Below are 23,701 nucleotides of genomic sequence, written 5' to 3'. Positions count from 1 at the left end.
ATAATATTTTTTTAATATTCATAATAACAGCCACAGTTTTAAAGAGATAATCTACGTCCGTTATTAATGTTTGGTTTGATTCTGCGGTCCAAGTTAAAATGATATTCCACTAAGTTAGCGCTTTTTACTAACGGAATCTCTAATTTTCTCTTACCTCATATTTTCCCTTATGTAAATTTCATATTTTTTTACCAGAATTGATTCATGCGCACTTCCATTGCGCATGCGCAATTCTTGAAATCTTACGTACGGGAGCGTACAGAAGCTAACACAAATTTACAAAATCTCTCTATTAACTATACTAAAATAATCATATTTGAAAATGATGCTCAAGCAATATTCTTGATAAATCTCTTTTCAGAGTAAATAGCTTTTTTTTTATTTTAGTTATTATTCAGCCATGAAAAGCAGGTGGGTGGAGGGAAAATTTAGCAAAGAGTTCACTTTTCATAGGCGGGGAAAATTAAATCGCGCGAAATGTGAGTGCATTGCTTTAGGCGTGATTTCCAAACTGACATACAATTTTGATTCCTTGATTTATTATGAAAGAAAACTCTTTAAATAAGTTACATTTCATTTATTTCTTTTCTACAATACCCCAAATAAGGAATGTGTGCCTGGATAGCCTGGTTGGTAGGGCACTGAGCCCATGTCCAAGAGGTCGTGGGTTCGATCTCTGCCGGCCGAAGACTCTCCGTGTCGTAAATGGTGACTGATGCACGTTAAACCTGTAAAGCCTCCATGTTCCGTGTTCCCATAACAAATCAATACCTCTAGGGGTACTGATCCAGTAGTTTCCTTGTCTTCTGGATTGGTTCAAACTTGCAAGGCTACGAAGTTGAACATTAGTAGTCGTAAACCCAAAAATTGGGTCGGCTGTTCAACGACGTTTATTAAAAAAAAAAAAAAAAAAAAAAAAAAAAAAAAAAAAAATAGGAGTATATATTTACTTTCTTCCGATTCTCCGTTTCTCCTTCGCTTTCTTATTTTCTTAACCTGAATTAGAGTTCCTTATATCTAACTTTAAGTTAGAGAATAACGATAATGGCTTCAAAATTGTCCAAAACAGTGGGGTTGCAAAAGAAAAAGATAATGGAATAGTTACCACACTCGGCAACGTTTTTCCTTAATCTCACTTTCTTCGTCTGAATTGGGATTTTTAGTGGTATTTTAATTTTTAGTATCATGCTATGCTTGAGTAAAAAATTCATTAAAAATTAAACTGAAATGAATAGCATTTTAATGAAATTGGTAAATTATTAATAACTTCGTAAAAAATTAATCGTTTAATTATTGTTTTTGTCAAAAAAAATTTTATTACTTGAATAAATATTTTTATCTTAATATAAATAATCATTTATATATATATTTCTCTTACACGGCGACAAAAAAAAGCCTCATTACAACTACCCGAATGGCAACGCTAGAAAATCGACCAATGATTGCGCTAAAAATGTCATATGCCAAATCTAGATTGGGTGGCTCAATATATAGCGCTTCTAAAAACGGAAACTGAAATAACCAGAGTGTAAAATATTATGTGCTTATGCGCATCGTATTTTTTGTTAAATAATTTATTTATTATATATCAGTTTATAGATGGTAACGAGAAGAGTTTTGTGGTTGCTATGGTGACTAATTAGAAGGTAAATTGTTTTTGGTTCAAAATATAGCACAATGGCTCAAATGGCTCAAAATATAGCACTTTTAAAAACGAAAACTTAAATAACCAGAGAGAGCATAAGCTAGGCAGAAGTGAGTGAGTAGTCTTTGTCGATAGATCTCTATTTTTGTATTTTGTCGAAAGCGGTTTTTTTCACGAATTTATATATTACGAATTTATTTGACAATTTTTGATTTATATCACGAATTTATTTGTTTTACTAGAATTTATTAGTAACATTGCAAAAATATTAGTAACTTTGCAAAAAATTAGTCGGTAAAAGTTTTTTTTATTGTTTTTATCAACATATTTTTTATCAACATATTTTTATCAACATATTTTTTCAATATATACTTAAATAAATATTTTTATCTTAATACAAATAACTATTTTATTTTATTAATTTTTCGTTAACTTAATCAAATCTTTCCGATGGAATCTCGATGGATGAATGTCGATGGATTCTTGCTGTCAAAATTTAAATGACTTTCAAATTAGCTAGAGCACTCAAAACAGAATTAAAATTAGCGACCACGTACAAAACTGTGTTCCTAATACAGCTCTCACGACCAACACTCAAATGACGGTGATCTAAATACAGCCCACCGGACTTTTCTCAAAACAGCAATGAATCAGCAATGACAGCTAATGGAATTCATTCATCGAATTCTATTACAGGTAAAATTCTGGTGGGGGAGCAATTTAGCGTAGCTACCACGCTACCACTACAACTACAAAATTCATATTCACTAGTATATAAGACATGTTAACTCAATTTTATCTTGAGGTTCCTTTCGACAGATGACGGTTTACATTTTTGGTAACCTAGTCCCACATGGGTTTCCGAAATATTAAGAAACATTTTTGAAAATTAGACATATAGTTTATGACGTAGTAAAGATAAAAATAAGATAAATGATGAAAAATTGACGTTATTTGCTTGACAGAATATTTTTATTTCTGTTAATAATAATAATACTTTTGCAAAAATACTTTCTTATATAAAAAAATACGACATTCCTAAAAAACTAACTAAGCAGTTTACAGAACTAAAAAAAACGATTACAAAGAACTTCATTAATTCAATTAAAAATAATTAAAGAAAATTATAAACTCATTGATATATCAATCTAGTAGTTGAGCGTTTTGCCGTAGCATGGCGTTAAAAACATGCATCGATTGAAAAACGCGTCTTTTTATTTTTTCTAATATTAGTAGGAAAACTCTTGAAATATTTTTCTGTGTTGCATACACACCTACGTATAAACATTCCGCTCTTTAGATCAATTAGCTGCATAAATTTAATTAAATTAGTTAACTTGTTAGTTAAAAATGACAAGCTTTAACAGAAATGGAAACTATTTTAAGAGGTTAGAAGCATGCAGTTATAAGCTTAAATTTGCCGAGAAAATATTTGCACTTCAAATAATGGCATTTATTTTTCTCCAGAGAAAAAACCTTTAAAAGCAATTGATACACAAGAGGTTAAATATCTGTTAAGAATGTCAGAAACGTTCTCGTCCCTTATCATTATACATTTTCCAGGTACAGATCTATTATGTTGTCTGATTCATATATATATTTCGGACGTATTCTGGTAAAATAAAGTAACATATAATTGAGAACCTAGTGAAGAAAATTGGCTTTCAAAACAAATAATTTTTTTTAAAGATCAGACAACTATTTTTAGAATCATTTAAGAAAATCTAATTTAAATGTACAGAAAAGTAATATTGTGATTTACAGCTCATTTAATTCCTCCTTGAAATGTTAAGAGATAATTATCAAAAAAGAAGACAAAATTTAGGCGTTTAATAGTGTTAACAGTTTAACTAGTTTGTGAATTTAAGATTTAATTACATTAAAGAATTAAATAATACAAATTATTTAAGTTTAATAGTATTTATCTTTTAGTTTCATTAAAAAATCATTCATTTAGAAAATAATATCAAGCCCCTTACATTCATTGTAAATAAAAAGTCGATAGCAAAACTTATGGCAGTTTTATTATCACTAACAAAGACACAATAACTTTCACAAATGAGTGCATGAAAAAGGGAATTAAACCAGTGGAAACTTTGTGAATGAAAACACATTATTCACAAATAAGAAAACTTCAACTGCAAAAAAAGTGAAATGAAAACCATGAAATCACTATTATAGAAAGCACAAAATGTTTCACAAATAAAAAAGTGATATTGCGAAAAATGGAATGAAAACCATCAAACCCTTATAAGTGAAAATACAAGTATCTTTCACAAATAAAAAAGACGAAAATCACGAGAAATGGAATTAAACCAATGAAAACTTCATTTGTAAAAACGCAAGATCTTTCACCCAGGAAAAAAAAAGACGAAAATTGCGAAAAATGGAATAAAATTAATCGAATCGTCATTTGTAAAATTACAAGATTCACAGTTGACAAAAAAAATGATACTATGAAAAATTAAATAAAAACCAAGAAAACTTTATTATTGAAAATGCAAGATCTTCCCTACATGAAAAAAAAAGAAAATTCTGAAAAATGGAATAAAACCAATGAAACTTTCATTCGTAAAAAGACAAGATCTTTCAAAATTGAAAAAAAAAACATTGATACTACTAAAAAGGAAATAAAAAACTGAGAAACCTTTATTATTGAAAATACTAGATCTTTCACCAAAGAAAAGAAAAATGATACTACGAAAAATGGAATAAATTCTTTATGCAAGAAAACACAAGATCTCTCACAAAGAAAAAAATATGAAAGTTGAGTAAAATAGAACAAAAGCGAAAACTTCATTTGTAAAAACTCTAGTGAAAGATAAAATGAAATTGTGTTATATTTTTTCATAATCTCAATCAATCATTCCTGTACAAGCAAATAAGTACTTGTGAGCTGGTAGGGTAAAAACTAAGAGATTACAAGCTTTTTCTTTATTCGTAGCAACATAGACCATTAGGGGGGAAAAAGTTAACATGTTTGTCTTCTTAATATAGTTTTAAAGGAATTTCTGTCGATAAAAACATGCCAGAATAATTTATCCATTCTAAGTTATTAATAAACATCTTTCGTTTTCACAACTCATGATTAGGACTGGGCTATAAATCGATGTATCGAGACTATCGATTTGTCGCATATATCGGCAAGACGATACAGTGACTTTCATTCAAGGCGATACATCAGATATCTGATTTAAGCCGTCGAGTAAAGACAACGAGCACGAAACGATATAGCGATATAAGACACGCAAGGATATAAGAAAACGATATAGCGATATAAGACTCCTCTCAACATCGGAACGTAAGATCCTCTTACGTTCCGATGTCGACTCGCGCAGTGGAAGACGATGTTCGTTTCGTTATGTTGAAATGGCCTTGATTGGTGAGAGGTAGAATCAGACCTGGGTAGAATCAGACCTGGGTAGAATCAGAATCAGAGTTTTGAGAACATATATCGTAATCTCGCATGTTCGTTTTCGCACCTCTTGGTTTTTTTTTTTTTTTTTTTTTTTTTTTTTTTTTTTTTTGTAGCGACTTGATATTGTTTCTTGTAGATTATTTTCAGTGGGACTAACTTCGTGATCGCCGATGTTACCTTGTTCTGAAGACAATCTATTATTGAAAAGAATATATAAAGAGGAGTTTCTTCATTAATTAGATAAGTTTTTTTTTAACAAAACTTTTTTTTATTTTTAATTGTGAAAATTATCGGAAATCTAATTTAAGGCGCCCATAAAGAATTAAATTTGTTATGTTATTTTTTTACTTTCTTTTCATTTATTAAAAACTTTTTGGATAAAACTCCTAATAGTTTAATAGGTTTTTATTACTGATTTTAAATTTATAAATCTTGTTGTTTTTATTTTTAGAAATAAAGTTAAAACAAAACTTATTTTTTATCATTTGGATTTGGACATAAATCACTCAACTTTGTTTGTTCAAAAAAATTTTAAAGGTTTGCGCATTTTATTCTTTTTTTTAAATCATTTAGCACTTCGCTTTATTAAAGAGGACAAGATTTTTTTTTAAAAATATTCTTTTGATATTATTTGTTAATTAGCTAAATATATTATCGAATATCACAATTCTTTTGTTTTTATTTTTAAGAAATTAAACCTTACTTTGTTTTTCGTTCATAATTAGGTCATTGTTCAATTTAATTTAATTATTTATCTGAAATAATAACAATAAAAAATACTGTTCTAAAAGCGTTTTTTTTTCTAAAATTTATTTAGCACGTTGTTTTAAACATACAAATAATTTTTAACGAACTTATTTTTTAAATTTTCTTTCTATACTGTTAGGTAAATATATTGATAAATTTCAATTTTATTTATTTTTAAATTAAGAAATGTTTCATTTATTTGCGTGATCACTTTTAGAAAATGTAACAAAACTTGCATTTACTTTTTCATTTAGAAATTGAACATTAAGATCGAACTTAATAATTATGTAATTATTTATGCATAATAGTACAAGAAAATATTAATTTGTAAAAAACGCTTTAAAAAAAGCTTTTGACACTTTGTTTTAAGCGTATTATGAATTTCTAAACAAACATTTCAATAAATATTTTAAGTAAGATTTGTACATTGTAGTCAATTTATTTAATATCTTTCCTAAGCAAAACATACATATCTTCAAATTTATAAATTGATTTAAATCAATCTGAGTATGGAGTTTTGATAGAAATCTGACTTTCTGTGCCTTACAAATAAATGAAATTCAAAAATACTATATCGCGATACATCACTATATCGCGATGCAAAACTGACGATGCATCACGATACATAATTTCAAATATCGCCCAGTCCTACTCATGATATTATGAACATTTCAGAAAAACATTTCATCGCATCCTACTTGCTGAGAAAGAGAACATCTGTTTCCTATTTTATTCAATCGATTTATCTCAAGTTTTAAATTTGAGCATAAAATATAAGACTATAACATTTTACTTCTTATATCATCATTCGGGGTTACTTTAGGCCATCAGGATAACTTTTTTTTAGTTTTACTAGTAAATGTTAGACATTGATTTCGCTACGAGTTTGATTGTAAATTTTTATACTATGAATTCCTTCTTTTAGAGAAATTTTGATTAACCTATTTCAATACGGCGTGTGTTTTAAAGGTAAGATTATGAACTGTTACTTATGCACTGGTGTAGAAATTAAGAGAATTTGCAGTCTTGGTTGCTTATCTCTAGAACTACTGAGCCGATTTTAATGAAATTTGATATGTACATGCATTGATACAATACAAAACAAATAACCGTTCAACAATTTTAATACGCATGCATGATTGTGCATAACACTCGCTGGAGTTGGAAGGTATGAAACTGCCGTTACAGAATAAACGAAAAAGGGATTAAGCTAGCAACTGTTCTTTCTATTCTAATTCGAATAAGCCAAGCCCGTCAAGTATCAATTCTCTTAAAATGATACATTTTAAATTCTTACACAAAAAGAGTTTTTCACAAAGGTTTCAATTCCTTCATTATAAATTTATTACTTAACACAAAGATGATCTCTGCGCAGGCATGACGCCATGACATAAACTAATTATGCATCGAAGTTGCCAGGCACAAAAAGCAAAAATATATCACGGTTATAATAAAATGCATAAGCAAATAATAAGTCTAAGTTAACTAGACGTAGACTAGAAATAATTATATTTCAATAAATTCGATGAGAGACACGGTACTGTATTTAATTAACTTTACCTTAACTAACATTAAAATTTATGTACGGAACTTCGCTCAACTTTGACACGCAGTTTTGCTTATAAACATTCAACTGAAGCTGTCGTCATATTTCACATGTGTGGGTATCTGTGATCCTTTTCTACTTCAAGTACCCAACTCAAGGCTTTTAGATAAGATAAAAAGGTCTTTGTTTCTTACTGACAACGTATAATTGGCATAGCTAATTTACTTGAATTCACTAAAAAGTAACTTTGAAACTTTATAACGATTCAGGTTTTCAATTAATACGTAACTAATGGCACAAATTTAACCTTCCTGAAAGCAACTCTTTTAAGCAGTGAAAAGCTAACTCAGATTTTGCACAAGGAATTGGATTGATGCAAATATGTCTTTCTCCCACTAGCGATCATTTTATTTCACAATCGTCGTTGAACAGCCGACCCAAATTTGAGTTTACGACTACCAATGTTCAATTCCGAAGCCATGTAATTTTGAACATGATCCAGAAGACAAGGAAACTACGATATCAAGTATTGAGAGAAACTTTGCCTTCGTGGAGGACTTTTTTGATAAAACTACGATCTGAACTACGTTCACGAAGACCTACCACGCTTAGACTGGCGACAAGAGGACTCTAGCCCATGATCAGTCTACCACTGAGGATATTTAGCGTCAGCACTGCGGTCGGCGCGAGCAGGGTGCGGAATTCGAATCGACCAACCATCGCTGGGTTTCGAAGCAGGTTCCCCTCATTGAAAGGTGAACTCTCTATCTCCTGGGCCACAACTGCTTACGAGCAATCATTTCAAAATATTTCCGTTGTACTTAATTATATAGAAACTTCATTTACTTCCAAAAGTATGAAGATATCAATGAAAAACATGCTTCGAGTCCTCCAAAATAGATGCCCATTCGGAAATCTTGCAAAATGTGAATAAGAAAATAAAAATCTTCTGAAACCAAAAACTTGAAGTTAACTGTAGCTGCAGAATAGCGTTAGGTGTAAATGAAACGAACGAAAACAAGCGTAGAAAAAAAACTTAAGAAACCACAGTGGCGTGGAAGAGAAAATCAGAGCACAATGTATTTCCACGCACTATGGAGAGAAAATGCATTACGGAGGAAATGTGTGAAAAAGAATTTTGCTCTGACTCGCCTTTCGCGGTCACTACGGTTCTTCTACTTTTCTTTTTGCCCTACTTTTTGCACTACTTTTCTTTCTGTTTCAACACCGTTTTTCTGGTTTTGATTTTAATCTTTATTTTCAAGTTTTTTCTTTTTTTTCAAATTGTTTTTGTTTTCCTCGTGAACGTCTAGCGGACCTTGAGGATGGACGCCTATTTATGAGCGCTTGAAACTTGTCAATATTTATAACCATCTTCATATTTTTGAAAGCAAATCAACGAATGTGTCTTTCTACTTCTGTTTCTTGGGATTATACATTTACCATTGTCCCCAAATATTAAGTTGCTACACAATTCTTATGCTACGTTTCCAATAATATGCTTTTTTTATTGTTGTTAGACTTTGTTCTCAGCGATGTTTTGGGGGAATAAAAACTGCAGTAAGCTAACTTTCTATATTTGAATTTCAGAGATTTTTTTTTAATATTAGGATTTAATAAATTTATAGCTCCTATTTATATAAATCCGCAGTGAATTGATTGTAAAGACACAGTTCCTAGTAAACACAGTCGAGCATCACTGACTGCTGTCAATAAGAGGGTGGGTGACCACCTTGATCAGCCAGCGTAGGGACCGAGGGTGCAGGGTATCATTAAACTGTTCTACCGTAAAGTGCTCGACTTCGCACATAGGTCGTCGGGTTACGAAAGCAGTGGAGCCACTCTCTCTCTCTCTCTCTCTGCAGAGGATTAAAATTGCGATGGCTTGTCTTCGAATCATCCTCAAGGATGTTTCCAAGATAGTCGCCAATAGTCAAGATAGTCGCCAATTGTGCAGCGTTCCAAGCTATCCCGTCATAACTATAATGGATACAATAAATAATGATGAGCCGTGATGACTCAGGGTATAGAGAGTTCGCATTCCAATGAAGTAAACCGGGTTCGAATCCCAGAGATGGCTGGTAAGTACGAATTCCGCACCTGACTCGCACTGACCACAGTGCTGACCTAAAATATGTTCAGTGGTAGTCGGATTATGTGTTAGAGTCAAATTACCGTCAGACTAACCGTGGGAGGTTCTTATGGTCTTCCACTCCATGTACAGCAAATGCGAGTTAGTTCCAACCTAAAGTCCTCCATGAGGGCAAATTTCTAACAATACTTGATCCAGAAGTTTTCTTGTTTTCTGGATTGGGTTCAAAATTACTAGGCTATTGAGTTGAATATTAGTAGTCATACTCCCAAAATTGAGTCTGCTGTTCAACAACGGTTGTAAAATAAAATAGCCAATTTATAGTGAAGTAGTCACAATAGCATCTGTAGTATGAGTCGTAGATGAACGAGAAAATTCGGCTCTTTTCCCTTTGACCTACTTAGGAGGCTTTTTTAATGCGCCAAGCTAATTGCAAAAGTCTTCGTTTTTTTCCGTTCAGCCTGAAATTTCTTGGGCCTATTCCAATAATCCTAGGACCTTTAGAGTAATTAGAAAACCTGTCATTCACTGCTTAATTAGCCTAGATTTTTCAGTCCGCTTGTGATTAGCTTAAAATAGTGAATGCAGGATCCTAAAATAAATTCAGGCTGATTAAGTATTAGCAAAGCGTCTTAGGTGTTAACCGTTTTAGCTTATTGAGCAGCCTCTAAGCTGTTTTGAAAATTCTTCAGGAGTTTTCTAATCAGCTTGAAGACACCTAAAGACACCAGGGTAAGTTGTAATAAGTCTACAAAATCGGACTAACTCGAAAATGCTGAGATATTTCCGATTAACCTGGTACATTGCAAATCGCCAACAACAGGATTTCAAATGAATTTTTAAAACGCTTAGATTTTCCAGATTCAGCTTAATATTTAATTTTATAAATATCAAGCTGAATGAATTTAGAACCATAAAAGTACTAAGTTCATTAATTTTAATAGTTACTGTTAAGAGTGGAGGGTCATCAGTTCAACCTTAAGTTCAATAAGGAAATCAAAACGCGCAAATGCATACTAACAATGATCGATAAAACTATTTTTCGAATATTTAAAGAACACTTTTAGCGTTTCTTACAAAAGAAAAAGACAAACATTTTGTTATAGTATATAAATGTATTACACTTAGAAACTGATAATTTTAATCCTTTGTGTAACAGAGAATTGTTCCTTGCAGATATATGCGAAAAGGGACAGAAACAATGCAGAAACAGAAACTGTGTGAGTTCCAAATCTTTGTGCGACGGCAAGGATAACTGCGGAGATGGAACAGATGAAGAAAAATGTAACAGTAAGAAGTCCCGCGGTGGACTGATCGTTAAGACACGGTTCCCAGCAGATCACCGAAGTCAAGCATCACTGGCTGCGGTCAGTGTGCGGGTGGGTGACCACTTGGATCAGCCTGCGTAGGGACCGAGGGTGTGCGGTATTGGTCCTCGTTAAACTGTTCTACCGTAAAGTGCTCGACTTCGCGTGCAGGTCGTCGGGCTACCGAAGCGGGGGTGCCATCCCCTCCGCAGAGGATCAAAATTGTGATGGCATGTCTTCGGATCATCCTCAGGGATGTTTCCCAGACCGTCGCCAATAGCCCATTGTGCAGCTCTAGTGCGACGTAAATTAACTACAACTACAACAACTACAGTAACAGTAAGAAAATTAGTTTTAATCAACTTTTTTCCTCTTCCTTTCTTATTTCTTTAGGCTATAGCATATGAAAACACAACCCAGTTTTACGTTTTTACAAGAAATGCGACCAAATTAGTTTCCAAATTTCTAACAGGTTGACAATCCAATTATTATGCACACATTCAATAACACGCAGAATAAAAACAATTCACTGTTAAAGAGATTACCTAACTTTTTTATATTTAATCTTTTTTAAAAAATAAAGAAAAAAAACTAAAATTGGAGAATAATTCCTTAAATTTATTATTTATGGATTCGCATCTTAAAAACTATGTTCGTTCATTCAGTTTTGGTTACGGATTTTTTTTAATTAAGTAAACTAAAATAATTTAAGATAAAATAAAATAAAATAACTTAAGTAAAATGAGTTCACTAATAATTATGTTTTTAAAGTTAAAAATTATTTTCCAAGTACTTTAGGGGAACCAGACATCAATTTTGTTTTTGCGACTTTTGATTTCCGTCTGCCACAATTTATCTCATTGAGTACTTCAAAGTCATGACAACAAGCTTTTAAATTTAAAAAAATACGATGTGAGGTATTTCCTTATCCACCATACTCACCTGATTGCGTTACCAGATTTCCAGAGACCCTATCGTTACAATACTTTCTGAAAGACCGAAAATTTTGATGCTGTCCAAAATGCCATCTCCAAATAATTAACTTAAAATCCATTTATTTTCTATCAATTGAAAGTTTGACCACTAGATGGCACAAAGTTATTGATCGCGATAATAACAAAGCATCATTGATTAAAAATAAAAGTGTGTTGAAAATTTAACTTTTTAAATTTAATTAAAAGCACTTTTTTCCAGTCCTTCTAATACTTTATACAAAATTTAATTTCAAGTAACATTATTATAGTAACAGGTATTATTTCAAGTAACATTGCTCATTTGTCAACTGAGTTTCATAGCAATCTTCTACTTTACTGTATACATCAATCTAATTAACCATGAGAACTGACGATCATGCCTATAAAACCTTTAAACTCATATAGGCTTCTTAAATCTTTCAAATTAAGTTTTTTTTTCATTAATTGTTAACTAGAATTCTGAATTAAGAAAAATTGAAAGAAATCATCATCATATTTGGCTAGACAGTCCAAAGTGAGTCAATGCCTTCTTCTGAATTCTGCTACAATGCAGTCTATTTTTGACACTTGTGCGGCAGTTTCCTTTACGGATAGCAAGAAAGACAGTTTCCACCAATTCCATTAATTTCAATCTGCGTTTGCCCTTTCTTTCTGTTAACTGTCTATGAAAGAGCATTTTTTTAAAATGTAGATGTCGGGAGGTGTGGTTGCTGGAAGGGCCATGTGGTGAAGATCATTCGCCATCTGCTTGTGCTGGAAGTTGTATGTCTCCATTCAAATGAAAAACACAGATTTTTGTAGACGAAGGCATTTTATTCAAAATTTCTATTTCCTTTCGGTTTTGAGAAACATGTTCATTTCATTAAACGGCTCATCAATGCACAAGAGCCTAACTGCACCACGTGCATGCTGGATCCTCCCTGTGTGCTCCAGGGAGTAGATAGTAATTTAATTTAAGTCATTTGAATAATAATTGTTTTCTTGCTGAATTTACCTGATGCATCAAATAATAAGGAGATAAGGAAAAACTTATTATGGTAAAAATCAATGATTAAACTCTAGAGCACACAGGGGGTAAAAAACAAAAATTATCCTGCTGCTTAAGAAAGCAACCAACTATTCGAGATCCACGGGGAATACCGGTCTATCTCCAAAAGATAGCGTCCCCTCCCTAGCGGTTGCAAGAATCTCTAAAGACGAGCTATGAGTCGAGCCCTAGAGATCCTGCAAAGGCAATGAAGAGGGCGCTCCTGTTGGAGACAGCCCAGTAGGAAGAGTAAACATTGTGGTGATCCCATGATCACACCACAAATTCCCCCTTTGAATGGGAAAAAATTAATAGCCACCCCTTTAATGAAAAAAATTAAGTTTAAATTACCCCATTAAAATGTAAAAGTTAAAATCAAAAAACTTAAGTTACCGTTAACATAAAATGTGAATCATAAAGATAAAAAAATCATACATACATATCATGTTCAACATAAAAAAATCTTGAGTAAACATATGCATTAAATAAAATGTTGAGCTACATAAGTGTCCTCAGTAAAAGACAATTTGACTGGTGCCCTGAAAACAGAGTTCAATTGTCCTGATGGCCAATTATAAAATAATTGCTTTTTTTCTTGAAATTCAAACCATAGTTGTTGAGGTGGGATGACAAGGTGAGGTTAAACCTTTGACGAAAAGTAAAATGGCATTTACAAGTATGAGTAAATATCACATATAATAACAACCTTGACACATTAAATGCACTTTTCACTATAAAAGCATTCGCTGCACTTGGAATAACATCAAAAACTCTCACTATAAGTAATTCAATCATATTAAAGCAAATAGGAATTACCCTTAAAAACTCTCATTGGAAGTCATTCAAATATATTTTTGTCACATTATGGAATAACTTTAAAAAACTCTCATTGGAAGTCATTCAAATATATTTCTGTCACATTATGGAATAACTTTAAAAAAACTCTCGTTGGAAGTCATTCAAATATATTTTTGTCACATTACGGAATAACTTTAAAAAACCTAGGAAAATGTTAATTCCACAAAAGAAAATAATTTTTTTTTTTTTTTTTGAATGTTAATTTCGATAAAGAAATCCTAAGACGCATGACAATAAAGTCAACTATAAAATGCTTAAGCATTAGTAATTATGACCACCATTATTAAATGTTTATAATTATGTAGCAAAAATAAATGAGAAAAAACTTGGATAAATAAATATAACCAAAAAGATGAATACGTGTGAGTATTCAGTGTGATAATCAAAATTCAATCGTGATATTCAATTTTCTCTTAAAAGAACCTAAAATTTTAATTTGTTTGTAAAATACAAACATTTTTCTTCATAATTGTAAAAATTACCAATTCTAAGAGAAATATCACTCGTAAAAATAAGAATGACCGTATTAATTATGTACACGTACAGCATTTTCATTCCTTATAAAACAAGTATAATCATTTCAATAAATGATCAAAAAATCATATTTAATATGATTTTCATATATAATCATACATAAAAATCATATATAAAAATCATGGTACACATATCATTAACATATGACATGCAGTAAAAGTAAAATATGCAATTATATCAACATTTAATAGTTTTGATGCATTTGTCATTTGAAAAACCTTGTAAAAATATACTCAATTGTTAAATTGAGAAAAATCGACTCAGTGGAATAAATCAGTATCCAGTAATTGTAAACAAAATAATTTACATTTTTTTTTTTTGAAAGTTAGAGTTAAAGTTAAATTTAATCCCTTATTAAATACTGTTAAATGAAATAGTTATATAATGTTAATTGAGTTTGATTAAGTCCAGAGTTTGATAATGTCCACACAGCCGCGCCCAAGAAAGTATTGCTGTCACCCATAATAATTTTTTTTTTTTTTTGATTACATATAAACATATCATTTTCAAGATAAAATATTGTTATGTAAAGAACAGTTGCGCACCTGTTCACCATTGCCAGCAATAGAAACTAACAATATTTCACAAGAAAATAATCCTTAATTACTTATTTATTTACTTAGCTAATTAACCAAGATATGGAATCTCATGTATGACAGCAATATCTATTAAAATTATATTCATCTTATCGTGCTCGAAGGTTATATCCATGAAATGGATTATTAATTGGTGGGCTCGTAGAATAATTAAGATCTAAATGAGAGAGTCGGCGGGGTGCAAGTCTTAACCTGTCACTATGTATTACAAAACCTTTATGAGAAGGTGTGTCTAAAGGTCTAATTTTAAAATTAACATCACTTTGCTTGTTTACTATAATATAAGAACCCAAGAATTTTGGTTTAAAAGTATCATTTGATCTCATGTACACAATATCGTTTGCATTAAAGTTTCGAAGTTTAGCCTTTTGCAGTTGTTTTTGATTTTGTAAGATCTGCTGTTCTTTCAGTTTATTAAATGCTATATCATAAGTTATCCTTAAATCTGATATGAAATTTTGAATAAAGGAAGCCTTGTCAAGTTGTTGTGGCTCTATATTTGGATCAAAAGTATCAAACATAGTGGGAGGGCATCTACCAAAATGTAAATATACAGGTTCAAAACTAGTGCTGGGATGAACAGCATTATTGTACAAATTTTGATGCATAAGTAATGAATTCTTAAACGATACACCTGCTTCGTGCAAAGTCAAAATAGATGATTTAATGGCACGATTCAAAGATTCAGTGGCACCATTAGCTTGTGGGTGTTTAGAAGAAGTATGGGTCAAAAATATACCTAAAGTTTTATTGATGCAATGAAATACCTCTGAATTAAACTGAGTGCCTAAATCTGTCAAAATCATGGCTGGTCTACCATGTATCGAGATATATTCAATTAGATGTTGTGATACAGTTTCGGTAGTTAAATTTCTTAAAGGGTATAAAGTCAAAAATTTGGAAAAATGATCCAAAACGGTTAATGCATAACCACAATTTTTAATGGGGCCCACTATATCAATTGAAATAAATTCTCCTGGGACTTTAGGGATGGGAACATTCTGTAAAGGTGCTTTGGGAATGTTGTAGGATTTGTTGCGTATGCATGAGTCACAAGATAAAACAAAGTTTCTTGTATCATTATACATATTTTTCCAAAAGAAATTTTTTTGAACAATTTCATATGTTTTCTTTAACCCAAAATGTGAGATATGACTAATATTTAATACCTTACTCTGTAATGATTTTGGAACAACAATTAACTTAACTAATCTTTTTTTGTTTGTAATAAACATTAATAGTTTAGTATCAGGATCAACAATAAAATTTTTAACTTTATGTGCATTAATTAAAGAAGGTGACTCAAGCAGATCAATAATTTCATTTATATTCGGATCTTTCCTTTGCTCTTCATAAAAGGTGTTGTTAGATATTTCATTTTGAGGGTCTTGTTTTTGAATAATATTTACAGCTTCCAATTCTATATCTTGGTCAACAAAAGGAAGTATTAGCTCATTATCTTGGGACTGTAAAGCAGGAGCACAATTACTAGGATTTTCTCTTCGAGAAAAGTAATCAGATAGAAAATTAATTTTTCTAGGAATATATTTCATTTCAAAGGAATATTCGGACAGTTCTAGTAGCCAACGAGTAATTAAATTTGCAGGTGAAGTAATTTTCTTATAATGGAGTAGGGGCTTGGAGTCTGTTAAAATTGTAAATTTTCGGTTGTAAAGATAATCCTTAAAAGATGTTACAGATTTATAAATGGCATAGAGTTCTAATTTAATGGCCGGATAATTTTGTTCAGCCTTAGAAAGTGCTCTACTATAATATGAGATGGGATGAAGGACACCATCAAAGTCTTGTAAAAGAACACCTGAAATTGCCTGTTTACTGGCATCAGTGTTCAAGAGGAAAGGTTTATCCCATTGAGGGAAATTGACAAAAGGTTCGGAAAAAAATATTTGCTGAAGAGATTCAAAAGCATCTTTATGTTCTTTCGTCCATACAAATTTTGATTTACTAGCACTGAGTTTACATAAAATATCAGTTATCTCTGCATATTTGGGAATTAGGTGGCGGTAGAAGCCGCAGACTCCTAAAAATGATTTAACTTGGTCATGATTTTTAGGTGGTTCAAATTTCACTATTTTTGCAATGTTAGTGGAAATAGGTGTAACGATTTTATGGGAAATATTAAATCCTAAATAATTAGTATCAGTTTTAAAGAATTCAGATTTACTAGGGGATAAAGTTAAGTTATACTTAATAAAAATATCTAACACTGCTTGAATTTTTTCCAACATATCTTCAAATGAATTAGCTCCAATAATTATATCATCCTGATACGAAAATATGCCAGTGATTCCTGTATTCTTTAATTCATCTATGATAGTGTCTATCATAGCTTGAAATATACTGGCAGCTGTTTTTAAGCCATAAACCAGTCTTTTGCTACCAAAAGTTCCGAAAGGTGTGGTAAATGTGAGAATATCTTTAAGATCCTCTGAAATTTTTAATTGTTGATATGCATGGGGCATGTCCATGGTAGAGAAAAATTGAAATTGTGATACTTCATTAATTATAGTAGAAATGCGGGGTAAGGGGTAAGTTGCCGAATCTATTATAGTATTTATTAAACGCAGGTCAAGGGCTAGTCTAAATTTAGTAGGTGCATTAGGGTCTTTAGGATTAGGTCTTTTCTTAACTACAATTAAAGGGCAAGACCAAGAAGAAATATTTCGTTCTATTATGCCTGCTTCTACTAATTCCATTAAGTCTGTTCTTACTTGATCTTGTATGGCATAGGGAATTGTAAATGGTTGGCACTTCATAGGATTTTTTGATTTAAACTTAATTTGAGGTTTAATAATATCTGAGTGCCCTAAAGTTTTAAGGGATTTTGAAAAAGCAGCATATCTTGAAGTAAACAATTGCAATAATTTTTCTTGCCTATCAGATGGTAAATGGGCAAGGTCAAAATCTTCTTTAGTTAATTCAATTTTCCTCAAATCCAAAATCTCTTGTGTGGCAGATATCTAAAACTAACTAAACTCAGTGGCGCGACAGCCCATAGAGGGCCAAGGCCTACTGTGCCCATCTCAGTTTTCTTGACCTTGGGCTCTGGGGTGCAGGAGCAGATGTTCCGGTCAGGTGGTCTGCCGAACGCGGAACCCCCAGTGTTTAGTTCCCAAGCATGCTTGGTACTCATTTATCGACCCACTGAAGGGATGAAAGGCTGAGTCAACCCTGCCCGGCCCGAGGATCGAACCAGGGACCTGTGGCACGACAGCGCGAAGCGCTACCGCTCAGCCACCGGGCGTCGTGGCAGATATCAAATTACAAAATTCCATATCTTCTTCTAAATTATGAATAATTTCCTGAGAAGAATTCTCTTCAAATTCAGGATTAAAGAAAATATTGCCTAAGTTAGTGTCTTTGTTTATATGAATAGTTTGTTCGCCAATATTTTTAACAACAGTAATAAATTTAGATTTGTCACAATTATGTAAAGAGGGAAAAATTTCAATATTTGGATTTTTAAAGGTGGGTTCAAACAAGAAGGTTTTGTCTTTATCATTAAAATTTTTAATTTTTAAAGTTATTTGAGCTGATTGTTTTGGTTCAATTACTAATTTTCTATTTACAACTGCCTTAGAGTCAACAATTGAATTACAAAGTGTTTCACATTTTTCAGTTAATTTAACTTTAAAATTTTGAAAAACAGCAACATTATCATGGGGGAAAATTTTAATATCATGTTTGGAAATGAAGTCATAGCCCAGTATAGCATCAAAATTGCCATGTGCAAATTCAGAAATATAAAAAGGGTTTTTAAAATGTTGTTTATCAATTTTAAAAGAAATTTCAGAACAAAACAAAAATTTTAACTCTGAATTTACAGTTCTAATTTGAACATTGCTCGAAAGAAGTCTAGTTTTGTTATAGTTCTTTATTGCTGAGTATACATCCTTAGCCATGAGTGAAACACTTGAACCGGAATCCAATAAAAATTTAAAATATTGATTGCCAAACTTAATATCTATTATGGGTAAATTCTTACTGGTATAAACATTGTTGATATAAATTAATTTAGATTCTGCATTAAAACTATTAAAATAATCTCTAATCGTATCAAATTGTTCAGAATTCATCTTAGAATTTAAGTATTGATTAAGTTTTTGCTTGGGTGAACTTGTACGTGGGAGTGAGGACATTATGTCACCCTTTAATGGCCTCGTCTTAAGTTTAAATGACTCTTGTAGGTAGATTTTGGCATAGTTTGTTCAGAATTATATCTTGTTTGACTGTTAAATTGCCTTGCATTATACCTTTGTGAATTAGGATTTTGAAACCTATCATATCTATTGGGATAATTGTAATGAGGGAAACGAGGGGTCACATATCGTGGACCCTGAAACCTAGGATAATTAGTGGGACGAACAGTTGCCAAATATAGTCGACAGTGGGCCATAATGTGACCTCTTTTATTACAAAAATGACAAATTATTGGCTGCTGTGGTTTTTGATGGGTGTTATCTACATAGTTTAAACTTTCCTGTCTGGGCATATTTGAAGCCTCTCTTGATGGTGTTATAGATAATTTAAACTCTTCACAATTGGCCAATGTATGTGGCTTTGAGCAATATTGGCAAGAAATTTCCTGTACTTTTAATGTTAGGGTTTGTATTTGGCTTTCCAGCCTCTTTAAAGTATCATTATCTGATTTATTTGAAATAGAATGTGAATTTAGTACCTGAACGGTGGCTTTCGCCATAGCTAACTTATTGGCTTTAATCACTAGTGATTCAAAATCACACGAGTCCTCTAAAATTAATGACTCCTTCAACTCATTGGGCAGGCCATTGATCAGCTGGAGGGCTTTGATCTGGTTTAGGGCTTTGTTATCATTTACTGAAGTAAATGTTTTTGCAACCAGGGACTCGATTCTATGTGCGAAACTTCGAATCGATTCACCTGGCAGCAAAAACATACTATTGAGTGATATCAGATTACTGGTAGGGTTCACATCATTTTGGAAAAAATCTTTGAGCAACTTACACGTTGTCTCAAAATTAGCATTTACAAATTTGGGATTATTGGCTACGAAATCCTGAGCAACCCCTTGCAATTTCCCTTTCAAAAAAAGTAAGGCAACCTCCTCCGACCAGCCGAACAATGCTTTCATCTGGCAAATCTGCTCCAGAAACCAAGCAATGGATTCATCACCAGAAAAGGCTTGAATATTTAGGTTAAAATTTTTAACGTCGGCCATTGCTTGAGCTCTAGTGCGCATTAAAATGAAATACAATTAGAAAATACAGTTATATAATTAGGTTTTGCCAAATGAAAATGCCTTAAAACAAAATAGTTACTTATATAAAATTTATAATGAGGCACATTGAATAAGGAATAAATTTTAAAAATATAAAAATTGAATACAACATATTAATTTGTTTAAAATTAATGAACTGTTTACTATATTAATTTAATTCTTATGAGACAAATTAAATAACAATACTCATATATTATATTTAAACTTAAATGGTTGAAAAAATTTTTTGTAATCAATAAAATGCATTAAATATTAAATGCAAAAAATATATATAAATATATAAGATATAACGGTGAGCTTGACACATACAAACAAAACACCTCCGGATATCAACAAGTAAAAATTTTCAAAAACATTATATCGTTATCTTGACATTTTATACTCACAGGTGGAATTTTCCAAAAGCACAACGTCAATTAGCACACGCGAAGCACAACCCTCACAGGTGGAATTTTCCAAAAGCACAACGTCAACGTCAATTAGCACATGCGGAGCACAACACTACTAAAAATGCGGAACATCTTTCTACGATCTTCATCCTTGGTTCCTTTTTCATCATAAAATTTGGAACCCCTGCACTTCGAATGGAAGACGATCTCACTAGACGATTTCACTAGAAGGCGCGCACAGAAAAAAATTTTTCTTTCCGGTATTTCTCTAGATAAGCATCCATAACCATCAGCTGTACTAGGATCCTGGTCATGCGGCTCCATATATATATTGTCGGGAGGTGTGGTTGCTGGAAGGGCCATGTGGTGAAGATCATTCGCCATCTGCTTGTGCTGGAAGTTGTATGTCTCCATTCAAATGAAAAACACAGATTTTTGTAGACGAAGGCATTTTATTCAAAATTTCTATTTCCTTTCGGTTTTGAGAAACATGTTCATTTCATTAAACGGCTCATCAATGCACAAGAGCCTAACTGCACCACGTGCATGCTGGATCCTCCCTGTGTGCTCCAGGGAGTAGATAGTAATTTAATTTAAGTCATTTGAATAATAATTGTTTTCTTGCTGAATTTACCTGATGCATCAAATAATAAGGAGATAAGGAAAAACTTATTATGGTAAAAATCAATGATTAAACTCTAGAGCACACAGGGGGTAAAAAACAAAAATTATCCTGCTGCTTAAGAAAGCAACCAACTATTCGAGATCCACGGGGAATACCGGTCTATCTCCAAAAGATAGCGTCCCCTCCCTAGCGGTTGAAAGAATCTCTAAAGACGAGCTATGAGTCGAGCCCTAGAGATCCTGCAAAGGCAATGAAGAGGGCGCTCCTGTTGGAGACAGCCCAGTAGGAAGAGTAAACATTGTGGTGATCCCATGATCACACCACAGTAGAATCATCAGCTACCCAGTTCAGAATGAGCTACCCAATTCATCTGGTTCATTTTTATGAAATTTGCAATAAATATAAATTTAATAACTATAAACTTAATAAAGTGAAGTAAATACAAAGTGAAATAACTTATGTTCTTAAAATAAAAGTTATTTTATTCTTAGAATAAAAGTTATTCTTATTTATAATTTAAATTAACTTAGAATAAACTTGTATTCTTTTGATGCATCATAATTCCATATTTTTTAAATTACTCAAAGCTATTTTGTATAGAAAAAAAAACAAAATGTACATTTGATTTAAAATTACATATGCAGAGGATTTACCTTTATTTCTGTGTTGACAGTCCTTGGAATTCTTAATCAAGATCTGTGCATGATACACAATTACCAATTTTGCAATATTATTTGAGCCTTTATCTTAACTCACTTACATCGGCATACTAATTTAATGTATACATTTTAATGCGTTATTGTTAAGAGAATGTTAAGAACATGTGGGAACGGATCTTGCTTAAGCATTTAATCTCAACTCACTTCCAACTGTATGCTAATCCAAAGTATACATTTTAATGTGTTACTGATAACAGAACTAATAGTTCACGGAACGTGCAGAAACGGATAGTATTCAAGCATTTAATCTTTACTCACTTCCAACTGAATGCTAATCCAAAGTATACATTTTAATGCGTTACTGTTAACAGAACCAATAGTTTACGGAACGTGTAGAAACTGATAGTACTTAAGCATTTTATCACAACTCTCTTCCTACTGAATGCTAATCCAAAGTATACATTTTAAGTGTTACTGTTAACAGAACCAATAGTTTACGGAACGTGTAGAAATGGATAGTATTCAAGCATTTAATCTCAACTCACTTCCAACTGAATGCTAATCCAAAGTATACATTTTAATATGTTACTGTTAACATAACCAATAGTTTACGGAACGTGTAGAAACGGATGGTATTCAAGCATTTAATCTCTACTCACTTCCAACTGTATGCTATTACAAAGTATACATTTTAAAGCATTATTGTTAACAGAACCAATAGTTTGCGGAGCATGTGGAAACTGATAGTACTTAAGCATTTTATCACAACTTTCTTCCAACTGAATGCTAATTTAATGTATACATTTTATTGTGTTATTGTTAACAGAACCCATAGTTTACGGAACATGTGGCAAACCAGAAATACAACCAGAAGGCGCTCCAGATTTTGACAGAATTGTCGGTGGTCGCGAAGCTGTGCCTGGAAGTTGGCCCTACATGGCTGAGTTGCAGATGGATATAATTGAACCAAATGGTCACGTTTGTGGTGGTACTCTGATCAATAGCCAGTGGGTGCTTGCAGCCGCTCATTGTTTTAGTGATCCACCATTGTAAGTTCTCTTCTTGCATAAACAATCTTTCTTTTAAAACCAGAATCATAGGTTTAATTTATTAAATACGAGGAAATACTACATTAAAAAAGACTTCCATTAATGGGAAAAGTTAGGTTATTTAAATAATAGGTTTTGGAGGTTTGATAGTGTTATAACATCTTAATTCTCGAGTAACATCAAAAGCATTGAAGTGTGGAGGTAAACTGACACTCATGTGCAAAATATATTTTTAAATATAATTTTAGTTTTTAAAATTATTGTAGTAAAAGACATGCATAGATTTTTGCTCGGTATCAATCCGAAAGCTCTCACTTATAGATAATAGATATAGATAATAATGAAGAAGTAATGCAACTCTTATAGCTCCAAAACCGTTTATGAACAGTTAACATATTGAAACTTAGATAGTGGATGCCAGGGGGAATTATGACGCCCAATCCTGAAAATCGTTCAAAATTTTGAAATTTTAAAGTTTTGACAAATGAATTTTTTTGATTAACTGTAGACAATCTGGCAGACAAATAATCTGCACGCTATTCTGTTTTCTCAAATATTTAGAAGATTTACGTTTGCTAACCTACTGCTCTATTTAATGAGGAAAAAATAGTTTTTATCTATACTCCTTAATACTTAATTATCAGTGAATTAGTATTCCTTAAGCTATATGAAACCATGTGTTTATTTTGTTTAGAGTTCCGCTTTTAAAAGGCATTTCTGTAAAACTGAATAATTTAAAACAAGGGGAAAAAAATAAGCTAAAAAATGTGCTAAACAGAAAAGTAGCTAGTTATTCGTTATCTGGATCGGCAAATAAAAATTATTGCGCATACGCTGCAAGTAAATAGAACTCATAAAATAAGTTACAAATGTTGATTAAACAAAGGAAAATTACAGAACAATGAAAATCGAAAAATAATAATAAAAATTAAAATAACGAAAAACTGGAAGAAAAAA

At 31.9% G+C, this 23,701-nt stretch overlaps 1 protein-coding gene across 1 annotated transcript in view; it reads left to right on the top strand.

The window, feature by feature from the left end:
• The window catches only part of LOC122268263 (chymotrypsin-like elastase family member 1), a 50,243-nt gene that overhangs the window by 5,791 nt on the left and 20,751 nt on the right, over window positions 1–23,701 (top strand). Inside the window, exons 4-5 of the mRNA XM_087152238.1 lie at window positions 10,625–10,738; window positions 22,522–22,744. Coding sequence (XP_087008364.1) covers window positions 10,625–10,738; window positions 22,522–22,744 — 337 coding nt within the window. The remainder of the gene's footprint in view (window positions 1–10,624; window positions 10,739–22,521; window positions 22,745–23,701) is intronic.

The sequence above is a fragment of the Parasteatoda tepidariorum genome, chromosome 9 (assembly GCF_982258835.1).
Source record: "Parasteatoda tepidariorum strain Cologne lab strain chromosome 9, Ptep-v5.0, whole genome shotgun sequence".
NCBI classification, from domain to species: Eukaryota; Metazoa; Arthropoda; class Arachnida; order Araneae; family Theridiidae; genus Parasteatoda; species Parasteatoda tepidariorum.
Note: the sequence above shows the minus strand (reverse complement) of the source record. Positions and strands in the feature narration are given on the sequence as shown.